Below are 11,764 nucleotides of genomic sequence, written 5' to 3'. Positions count from 1 at the left end.
TTTTAACTCGGATAATTACCATGTAACCGTATTTAGAGACATTTATGAGAGTAGATTGGCTTATCCGAAAGGTAATTATTAATATACCTTATACAGAATCTGGGCACCATTTAACATATTGATTTTGTTCTCTTACTATTGCAATTTTCAAACGTGTGAAAAACTATTCAACAATAGCTGACTAATTAGTACTTCTCAACTCCTAGGAAGTGCTAATCTCTATCGAGTGGTAGAGCACAATAAGCAGTCTAGGGTGATTAACCTCGTAGCTCGTAATGGTTCGTACATACGTGATACATGTGATTGTATATAACATTGACATACTTCCCCATCTTCTTTTTGTCATGATTCTTATGCGTGGCAATACAATAATAGAGACAGGAGCAGGGCATACACTATTGATCGCTAATCGGAAAACGTGATCTTTGGGAGGAGATTAAATGAAAATAATCACCTACCAGGAGTATTCATCGTGCCGCTCCTTCGAGACGTGTCTCGATGCGAGATCTAGCTTTTTTAAACGATAAATTACATTCATTTACTACATTCCATATATTTATGTTATTGCAAAACGGTATTATTTGAATCTAGATGAAAAGATAGAAGTTAAAATGCGAGTTGATGTTGTCATAAATCTGTACATTTTTCAGGCATGTCGGTTTTATAGTCATTCACTATCTGAATTTTTTAATTTTAAGATTGTAAGAGATGGATCGAATGTAGCAGGACAAAAATGCTATTAAACGAAATGCAGCGGAAGTTTTAGAATATCACATTGAAATTTAGAAAGTTTGCTGGCGGAAATAATTGGACTAAATTTTATTTAATTATTTCCACTTATTTGCTACATTAAAAAAATAGTACATGTTTTTTTCTGTCCTTCTCTTTTTCTCTTTCTCTTTGATTTAATTAACTTTACACCCTGCCGATATCGCATTTAAACGCTTCACGCTCGATTCTCCCTCGCTATCGAACGTGTCAGCCACACGTGACAAGTGCAACAATCGACGTTACCGTCAACGATACGAACGAGAACTCGCGACATAATTGAAAGATGCACACCCGCGGTACGTATGTATCAGTGGAAGGCCATTTGATTCGCGAGCAAAACCTTCGTCCCCGCAAAAGCGCGGGTCATTAGTGACTCGGAGATACTGATTATGGATCTAATATTGTCCACAAGCGACCCCGACCTGATTTTTAACGAGCGACAGGAAATTTCGATGCCAATTAATTCGAACTCGCTTTGTTTCAGAAATGGAACGCGTGAATTATCGTTTAATACGCGCACCGTTTATGTTTACATAATGCAAGTGTTTTTAAATTTTAGTAAATTTATTTTTTATCTCTCTTTACATCTTTACAATTTTCAGATTATCAGATTTTTAGATTATTTTCACATTATTTAAATACGAATTAAATTATAAATGTAATAAACGATTACGTGTTCTTAGGAGATTTATATATTCTTATAAATAATGTATGTGAAACAAGCAAACGTGCGCTAATAGATATCATCGCAAAAGGTCGGCTGGGCAAATCTTTCAATTAATCTCGCAATGATCAAATAATATCGATCTGAATAATTGATCGATTAAGATTTGCGCACAGGATTTTTTGCATGCCAGAGTGAAATTCAAAGGAAATTGCACTCGGGAGAGATTTGTAGGGGAATTAAAGGAGTGTGCCTTCAGTACGCACTCTCGTTGTTATCGACCATCACCGAAGAGGCCGAGCCGAGCTGGCTCGAGTAAAACCGAGCGATACCGAATTGCGGACGCAGAGTTGAACCGCTCCGTGAGTCTTCCCTTCATCGGCCCAGGACCTAGATCCCGTCCTGCAAACGCGCAGATCGAGATTTCGGACTACTTGTCGATCGCGATCTCGAGCGAGCGAGCGATCGCGAGGTATTTCACGTTTACGTTAGCGTCTTTAAAATGGATGCGAGAAACCGGAAGAAATCAGGCGGAAGAATCAGAATTACGGACTAGCACTGTGTTTACATTTTCTGAAGAGAAATACCAGGATTTCTCGACGTTGATAGGAATAGAGGGATCTTAATTAGATCCACCGGTGAAACGGAATATCTCACTCGACGATCGATCATATGTCAGTGCCCTGACGTATTCTTCACATTTCGTGACTCGATCGTGCTCTTTATATCTATTACGATTCATCGTGTCAATATTCCGCGCGTTAATAATGGCCCTCAAAGTGTTATCCATGGATCTGCGCGATAATTCTCATCTCGATTTCGTCTCTTTCAATAATCATTGACATGTCGTAGGTGCATTAGGTCCATCGAACTTAATTATTTGCGCGCGATATCACGTCGTTCATGATTTTAATTCAATTTTGATCTCAAATGCAGTGACGACTCGTCATTTTTATACCAAACGCTAATGTCTCGCTTCGGGTTTAAGTTTAATTAAATCCAAAGTGAGAGACGCGCAAACTCACGCGGGATGCGAATATTCGTGACAACTCCCTTGAGTCGCTAACATTTTGCAAGTGCCACGAGTGCAATTAATGTCGCGTGTCATTAACTCTTGTATTTGATTTAAGCCTCCAAGAGGCTACGTGCGAAACTCGTACCGCAAATATCGGTGACGAAGTAGTCATTATCGCTATGAAAGCGAGCGGTTTCTCGAACGACGATCATGCACCGTGACAATCCACTGCACGACAACTGGTTAATTTTTGGCAGTTTTTCGTCAGCAATCATGGCAAATGTCGAGCGGCCACACAACAGTGTGAACGCGAAAACGTAAGTTACGCTCTTCTTTATGACTTTTTTCTGTATTGTCATTCCTTCCGCTTTGCAAGACTTAAAATCGTTTTCTGATGATTTGGAACGTCCTTCATCTAAATATATAATTCGGGTATACGTACAATAAAGTGCTTCATCATTCGTTGTCTTCGATTCACTCTCCAACAGCCGCGTTATATTACTATCGTATAAAAACGCAGTGAAAAAACGCGTGAAAAAATAAACCTTCGCATGCGGTTCTATCCTTTCGATCAAGCATTTCGTCACTTACTTTTATTTCTTTTATATCTTTTTATTTCTTTTAATAATTTTTCAACAGATACTATATATATAGAGAGACTTCTTAATTTTAAAAATTATCTTGGCAATGTTAAGCTTTTTAAATTATTTTTCTCCCTCTCTCTTTCTTTTTCTCTCAGGATAAAATCAATTAAAATTGATTACCAATTAATTTGAAAGTAAAATTTCGTCATTTACTTTTTCGTATTGAGACTGGAGCGAGTCTTCAACAGGGCTTTGTTAGAGACAGACGTTAGAGAAAGAGATGAGGGATTTACAGCATTTTTTTTCATTCTCAATCATTGTACCTCGTTACTCGAGTCCGGTGGCGCAAACCTACGTAATTATCGGCAGCTTTAACGTTACGTGGGCCGACACGAGAATAATAGTCAAGGTCAGGAGCGCGGACAGTGCTGAAAAACGAAATATCGATTGCGCACCGTGTCGCATCGGCCGCATTTTCCCTTGTGACGCACGTCGTTGCAACACCGCGAGATGCATCCAGCATCCACGCAGCGGATACCGCACGGAATGCAACTGTAGCGCGCTACCGTCGAACCTTCAGGTCTTCTAGAGAGGGTCGAAGGGTCAGAGAGAAAGAGAGAGACAACTATGAACAATTTGGGCCCATTTCTCTCCCCCCCAAAAATTCAAACAACTTTCATTCATTATTTTACTTTATTCACCGTTAATTATTTTTTTCGGCAGCATTCACGAGCTGGAACATTAATATAATTATTTTATTAGATTTTATTATCACTACAGTCATCTAGATTTGCAGAATCTAATAAAATCTCGTTATATTTATTTTTTCTTTTTGTGAATCTTAGATCCTCCTCGGATTTCCTGAGATTGTTAGTTAGATATACATATGTGTGCTGTTAGATATAATTTTACACGGAAACTAGTTCACCTTCAATTGACTGACTACACCTATGTAGCTTTTTCGATAGACTTCTACATCATTTTTCATCGTTAAATCGCATGCAACGTGCACGTTGACGTTATGAAAGATTAAAAAAAGATTGGATGTATAAGAAATTCGATGATCGAGAGATGCAAAAAGTTAGCCGTGAATCACTTGAGTCACTGAGCCAATGTTACCTTCAGCTTGAAAAATATTTGCTCTCTGAAAATTTCTCTCACTAACCGAACTACTCGATGCAAGTTCCAATGAATGCTCACTCGAATATTGTTCTTTAAAAAGTGACGTCCATAAATATTGTTCTCAGGTATACACGCTTTGTAATTCTTCTGGTTCCTTGCAGACAATTCCTTGCACTACAAGCCAAAGTATTGTATTTGAATAGAGGCGAAAATTATGACTTTTTAAGAAGAAATGAACGAAGAGCACGCCAACTATCAATTACTATGTTTTCAGAGATTAAAAATTTAGTAGTTCAAATATACTCCTGGACAAAATTAACACATAATTTTTTTTCACTTTTTCTTTAAAATTTTTCGTTAAAATATCGTTTAAATATGAGCTTTAAAAAAAAAAGTGAAAAAAAATTATGCGTTAATTTTGTCCAGGAATATATTTCGTTATCTTATGAGTGATAAATAAAAGACTTGGCTTGTGACTTCGCAAATAAAAATTTCAATGTAAAACTAGTCTAAAGATATAACGCTACAAATTAGAATATAAATGTAATTATTTCTCGTTTTCGATCCGATCATATGATAATAAGGATTGCGCATGTTCCTTAGAAGTATGAATTGCGAAGCAGGTGTTTGTTGAATTACAATCTCGGATTACATAAGCAGATAATCATCGTATTCTCAGGGAATATACCGCTATTGATTTGCTATGTATCTTTTTTTTCTCTTTTTCGATCTAATTAAAATCGCGAATGCCGCAATCACCGCTATTCTGCCCAATAAATTTGCATTTGTTTGCATTTCCGGTTTTAACCGCCGATTACCGCCAATTGTACAAAACCATTCGAAGTGACACTCAAGGCCTCACATATGTGTAATTTATTTATATATAGTATTACAAATGACTCGCTTGCTAGGCAAGTTCTCGTTCAAGGTTGTGCGGGTGACCGTTGGGATTTTTATCTTTCATTTTTTCATACATCTCGTAATTGGCATGAAAATCGTCACAATTATGCAAGATGTGCGCCGATCTCGTGGCAATTTTCTGATTTAATATCGTGATCGGATCAAATTCCGAGTGCGTTTGTCAAAGAGATAGATTATTGAACGTTCTGAAAATTTTGGATATAATATGTCGAAATGTGTATCGAAAATTTCTCACACACATACTATTTTATTTTTTTTTGAAGCTCTAGATTTAAAAAAAAATAAAATACTTTATAGAAAATTACTTTATAGAAGATAAAGTATATTTTTATCAAGCTTATAAATATTTTAAATTGCAAAATTTTTAAGTATATATATAATTCCATGCAATTTATTCCATATTTATTTGACAGATGTATAAAATTTTAACATACGAAATTAAATTTGTATGTAAAAAAAATTATGTTGCGCGTTTTACAAAGTTCATTTCTTCCCGTTTAGATGACCAACTCGCAGATGAGAGAAATGATCATGACGGCGGTTACTAGATCGTAATGAGATGCAAAGGGCCTGATCGCACGTGAGAAGATACCACACGAATAATCGCGAAGCGACAACGGCGGGAACGGGTGGAAACGATGGGGTCCTTGCCGAATCTTCATGAGCTGTCCAAGGAAAAGCTGGAGAGCCCGGTGTACAAACCGGCGCCGATCGGCAGTCTTGGTCCAGTGCGATTGCCGCCGCAGCCTCCGCCGTTGGCGCACTCGCATAAACGCGCGAGAAGCAGCGGACATCATCATTCTACCCTGAGCGACAATGATGCCATGCTGGAGGTATTCATCCTCCATCAATAAATTCAATTTAAATTTAAATTTAAATCGATGTATGCAAAATCAATTTCTAAAGATATATCGGATATTTCAATGTCTCCTGAAGATTCAAACTTAATTTTGAACTTAAATTTGACGTTTACTGAAATCTAAAAAAAAAGGATTCTAAAATCTTAGATGAAATCTAGAGCTATAAAATTCGATCCGCAAGAGTCGAAGAAAAACGCGCGATACTTAGCATAATGAATATTCCACAAGTGTTTTACTATTTGTAGTTTCCATCGCGCTATTATTAATTTATCGCGGTGTTTTTAAGCATTACCGATCACGCCAAGTCATGCTCGCAGATGATTTTCTAGGTAGTAAAAATAATCATTTTCACGTTATTTTAATATCAAATCAAAATGACTATTGCGTCAAAATTACTGTTTTTGTTACCTGGATTCTCTTCCCATTAATCGACACGTGTCTCATTTTGCAGCACATGGCGGCATATTCGCCGATTTCCTGCCGATCCACGCGCACATCGGCGCTGTCCTGGCGACGTCGCGACTCCATGAACTCGTCGGCGGGCGCGTCATCGGTGCGCCGGCTGATCGCGGCGGTCCGTGCGGCCCCAGCTGGACCTCGGCCACCGCGTAAGGCCGTTTTGCGCCACATCGCGGCCCTACTGCTCGGTCACGCCAGTTGTTCAGCTGCCACGCTGCCCATTTTCCCGCTGCAAGCAGGTCTAGGTGCGTTCGAGCCGCATCTGGGTCCGGTGCTGCTGGCGCAGCTCTACATGATGGCAGCCGTCACCAGCTGCTTCGCGCCCATCGTCGTGCAACGGCTCGGCACGAATCTCGCCATCACCGCGAGTCACGTGGTCACCGCAATCTTCGTCGGCGTGCATTTGTATCCTAAATGGTACGACATATGCCCCCATATAGCATCGTATTTTTTCCGTTTTTTGAGTTTTTAGAATTTTAATTCCCTTATTTATTATCTTTACAGATCCAATTACAGATGTTTTATTTGATTAATTTATTTGAAATAATTTTATTTCACTGAATTATAATCGCGAATCCATTTATCGTATTGAGTTGGATATTGATATAATTCGATAAGAGATTAAATGAATCGAAGAAAACTATAATCCAAATTATTAAAGAAAAGAAATGTATATATATAATATATACACGCATGTTCTCTTTGCACGTTTTAGGTACATACTCGCACCCAGCTACGCGATGCTAGGCTGCTGCGCCAGTTCGAGTTTTCTAGCAAGAACGTCGCACATCAACGTGTCCGCGAATAGCCTGGCGATGGTCTGCGTGGATCCTGAAGATCCGGATGAGACGCGACGCGAATGTCTGTTGAGAAGGCTCAACCGAGGAATAAAATTAGCCGAGGACATCGGTCTCGCAATTGGTATTTTCAATATTTTCTTTAATTTCATTATTCAATTTCTCTCTTCCTAAGAATACATTATTAGTATACACGTTACTTTAAAATCAATCGAAGGATTATGTAAAGTAAAAGTAATTACATGATAAACATAAATAAAATTCAATAAATTTGAAAATTGATTATTCAAATTTATTGAATTTTATTTATTTCCAATATATGCATATTAATATGCATGCAAATTATATATTTTTCCTTAATAAATAATCATATCATCTAAAAATTACACTTTGTTTTTAATAATTCCAGGTTGCCTCATCGCCGCGGTTCTCGTCAGATTAACGGATCTGATACCGTCTAGCATAATGAATAGTGATATAGGGGATGTCTGCGGAGCCGAATACTGTTCGGAGGAGATGTACTTTTACAACGAATCGCTCTACGTGCCCACGATCGCATCGGGCACGTCGAGGGTGCTCGTCAGTATTTGGCTCGGTCTGGCAGTGCTTGGTTTAGGCATTTCCTGCGCATTCCTCGACTCGAGAATGCAGGAGCCTCAGGCAAACCACGATCGCACCAGCGTCAAGGACATCCTCAAATCTGTAAAATGCGCTTTTCAGGATCCAAAGCTTCAGCTCGCAGCACCGCTCACGCTCTTCATCGGACTGGAACAAGGTTTCATCTACGCCGATTTTATGGAGGTAAATGAAACGTTTCATAATCGATTACAGATTTTTACATTACATTTACTTCATCTAATACTAATTACAATTATACATATTACAATTGCCTTCTAAATTTAATTTAATACAACTCGGAGGATAAATAATTGAAACTAAGGAAAATACCAATCTATTTATAATATTCTATCTTATTTTTGGAGTTCTTTAAACTTGAAAAAGAATTTCTCTTTTTCCCCTTTCTATACAAATATAAAATCGCACAAATTCGTCTTTCCTGTCTCGCGCGTGATTTATGAAAAAATATTTTACGAACGCAAATATACGACACGAGTGACTTTGTAAATTTTTTCTCAAATCATCCATCTAAAAAAGTTAGTACTGTATATTTTCTTAACATAGCATTGTCTTTGTATAGGCGTATGTGGTGTGCACCTCAGGCGATGCTGGCACGGTCACCTTAAATTTTTTAAGCTTGGCTCTGTTGCAAGCTCTTGCTGCCGTAACACTCTCGATGCTGCTGAGGCAAATTAAAAGGTACTATGTTGTGGGTAAGTGATTCTTCTAATTCATTCAATAACAAGCGCAAGGTCGGATTTAAATATTATTGACAATAATATATACAACATAAAATGAATAAATGCTGCTTTAGAATGTAGGAATGAAGAGAAATCAATATATAAGATACATAAATAGTTAAGATAAATGCTACAAAGATTTAATATAGCAAAAAAATGAAAGAGAAAAGTCAAATTAATTTATAATAGAAAGATAATCCTTTGATCCGACCCGATTAATTTGAATCAATCGTGGATTGAAAACAAAAGACTTTGTTTTTTATAATTTCAGTCGTGGGTTTCGCCTTCCACGCTTGTCTCTTGCTTGTCTTGGTCACTTGGAGGCCGACAGGAGACGACCCAGCTCTCTTTCATGTCATATCAGCTGCCTGGGGAGTTTGTAATTCCATTTGGGAGACTTTGATATATAGTAAGTATCTTGAATGTTTTTTATTATATGAATGTCAGATATTTTGTGTTCGCAAGTTAAGTCGATGGCTCTTAAGAACTTGGGATCCAAGTTGCAATTAAGCTAGATCAAAAGTTTCGAAAGTGATTTCCAAGCTTTGCTTTGTCGGTCGCGGCTGTATTTCGTCGAGACGTAGCACCGTTCGCCAGTGAATACACAACGAAAGGCGCTTATATGTTCGAGCTGTGTTGAACAAACAAACCGAATTTAAAAGAAAACGATTCGTCTTCGTAAGACCCGAAGAAGCAGCAAAAGCATGAAGGGAGAAGAGTGAATACTAAAAATAACGTAGTTTAAATTAAACTCTTCCTCTCCCTCTGTCTCTCCTGCGGACATAATACATTAAACATTTGGCTGCGCAAGATTATATCGGTACCCTGAACAAATAAATGCATGACGAAAACACTTATCATTCGAAGACAAGAACTTTTTCAAAACACTGATGCGAGGGGAGCGCAAAGAAAGATTTGAATCTTTGACATTTCAGCGCTGGTGATGGGCCTCTACCCGAACGCGTGGCAGGGTCCGCTGTCGACGTCGCTCTTCTGGCGTTGGCTCGGACTGACCCTCGCCCTCAGCCTGCACGGCGCGGTGTGCACCCGTTACCGCGTTCTGGGCCTCGCCGCGACCCTGGTCCTGGCGGTGGTACCGCATCTCTGGCTGGAGAGTCGTCTAGCGCGCCGGGGTAAAACTCTGGCGCCCTTATGACCAGGCGACTCGACGGCGAGCGAGCGCGGGTCCACCGTCGAGACGGCGACGACGACGGCGACCGACGTCAGACACCGGGGGGACTGAGAGCGAGCCGTTCCGTCCAGCACCGCGGCGAGATCGTGGACGGGGATCGTGCCAGGAAGACGCGGTAGCCACAGGAGCAGCAGCCTGATGACGCAGCTGCAGGAGCACCAGACGCAGCAAGTCGCTGGCGGTGGTGCGTCGAGCAAGAGCAAGCCGCGACGCAGGGCGAACAGCGTCGCGTTCGCCTGCCGCACCGATTACGGCCTGCCCGACGACAGCGACGACGAAAACCCGCCGAAAAATCCGCTGCTCCTCATCGTGGAACCGGAACGTCGCAGAAGCGCCATCGACAGCACGGAAGGAGCCAAAGATCGCGCCAAGGTCTTCACGCTCTCGTGAGGAAGACGTCTCTTTTCCACGGGCGTGAACTCCCTTCCGAAGCTTCGTCGGGTCGTGTGATAACTGTATTAGGTGTGCGATGTTCTAGTGCGCTGGATAAGGTATCGGGAAAGGGGATGATTAGGGCTCGAGAGTTTCCGAACCGTAATCCTTCAACCATCTCAAACGATTCAAAGAACGCTTTTCATCCATGAGAGAAATACCTGTCAACTTGGGTGTTATGCCGAAGATTTGAGTTAATCGTGGAAACACGTAATTCGCACAATCGATATACCAATATCCAGCGCATCTCGTGCGAGCACAGAATATTGCAGCTATTGCAGAGTGCCCTATTTAATACTCGACTCGGGAGGGAGAGAGAGAGAGAGAGAGAGTTGTCTCTTTCCCTCACGAATTTGGAGCAAGGACGGCGATCGATCGATAGATGCTTTAAAGCTCTCTCCAGGCGCGTTTAAGCTGCGATTAATGAGAATAGCTCTTCCAAAGCTGGATGGAACGGCTGTGTATACGGACACTATATACATACATGTGTATATATATTATATATACACATACATACACGCTTTTTCTCGCTACGGTGCGATCGATGCACATGACTGAATAGCGGGAAACGACACGCATACATACATATACATATATATACCATATATATATGTATGTACATAAATCTACATATATCGTATTCTAGTATCGAGCGTACCGTTTTGTATCACTCGAACAAATCGCCGTTTGACGTAACGAAACGTCGAGATGTACCTGATGTCTTTCAAGCCAAGCTACATAAAGTATAAACGGAATCGCGCTTCGTGCGAAATACCCGATATATATATATATATATATATATATATATATATATATATATAATATATACACCTCCCTATTTATCGTAGATGCTCGTATACGAGCCTTACGGGGGTATCGATTTTTTTGAGCGAACGACTCTTGTCATTTTATATACCGATCGTACTCGAAATAATACGCAGAGACGCAGCTGACTCGTGATCGGCAACAAAGTCGAACGCGAATCGATATGAATACAGTGAATCTATAAGCGCTGTTAACGGTTCAAATATCACGACAATTCAGATAAGATTTTTTATGATAATAATTCATCGACGCTAGTCGCATACGAGAGAATTCCCTCTCCTCGAAGAATAACGAGGGGACGAATTTCGATATAATTCTCTAGAGATAAGAAAAGCGAAAATGTGCACTGTAATTTCCGCTCCTCTCTCGTCGCGGAACAATCGCTATGTTTGAAATCCGTTTAGGAATTTTTCCCCGATCGTGTGTAGTGATGATGATGATGGTGGTCTCCCGGTTACGGACGTTAGTTGACGTTTGTTTTGTTACAGATCTTAGGCTAAGCAAGCGAAACTGTAATCGCATAAAGTTTAAGGAAAATTAATAAGTGTTATCTCGTTTAATGTTACACGTGTAGGCGGATCGAGCGATAAATTAAGGTGAGATTGAGGCAACATATCACCGATGTACGACATTATCTAACGGAAACGGAGCCTGGTTTCCATCTGCCTACTCTCTCAACAGGGACATACATATATTGTTTGTACAACAAGCTGTACCGTACAGCGTGAATCGGGAGCGCACGATGAAAATGCCGATAATTCCTT

At 40.0% G+C, this 11,764-nt stretch overlaps 1 protein-coding gene across 4 annotated transcripts; it reads left to right on the top strand.

Moving 5' to 3' along the window:
• The first annotated feature begins 1,790 nt into the window (after positions 1 to 1,790).
• On the top strand, positions 1,791 to 9,746 carry LOC105254844 (UNC93-like protein). 4 transcript variants are annotated; one of them, XM_011263775.2, is made up of 9 exons: positions 1,791 to 1,907; positions 2,566 to 2,767; positions 5,579 to 5,910; positions 6,389 to 6,813; positions 7,112 to 7,317; positions 7,603 to 7,994; positions 8,392 to 8,524; positions 8,823 to 8,960; positions 9,487 to 9,746. In XM_011263775.2, exons 3-9 carry the CDS (start codon positions 5,716 to 5,718, stop codon positions 9,705 to 9,707), a joined length of 1,710 nt encoding a protein of 569 aa, XP_011262077.1. In that variant the 5' UTR covers positions 1,791 to 1,907; positions 2,566 to 2,767; positions 5,579 to 5,715; the 3' UTR covers positions 9,708 to 9,746. The 4 variants fall into 4 exon arrangements, with proteins under 4 accessions (XP_011262077.1, XP_011262078.1, XP_011262076.1 ...); XM_011263776.2 differs by lacking the exon at positions 2,566 to 2,767; XM_011263774.2 differs by having other exon boundaries at positions 1,791 to 2,767.
• Positions 9,747 to 11,764: the final 2,018 nt, after the last annotated feature.

The sequence above is a fragment of the Camponotus floridanus genome, unplaced genomic scaffold, assembly GCF_003227725.1.
Source record: "Camponotus floridanus strain SB8 unplaced genomic scaffold, Cflo_v7.5 scaffold15, whole genome shotgun sequence".
Taxonomy (NCBI): domain Eukaryota; kingdom Metazoa; phylum Arthropoda; class Insecta; order Hymenoptera; family Formicidae; genus Camponotus; species Camponotus floridanus.
The sequence above is the reverse complement of the archived record's forward strand: the minus strand, read 5'-3'. Positions and strand labels throughout refer to the sequence as shown.

Excerpts from the sequence above, each read along its gene's own strand:
- LOC105254844 (XM_011263776.2), top strand. The coding sequence starts at position 5,716 with ATGGGGTCCTTGCCGAATCTTCATGAGCTGTCCAAGGAAAAGCTGGAG. Across the intron at positions 6,814-7,111 it reads GTGCATTTGTATCCTAAATG|GTACATACTCGCACCCAGCT; the intron begins GTACGACATATG and ends TGCACGTTTTAG. Across the intron at positions 7,318-7,602 it reads GGACATCGGTCTCGCAATTG|GTTGCCTCATCGCCGCGGTT; the intron begins GTATTTTCAATA and ends TAATAATTCCAG.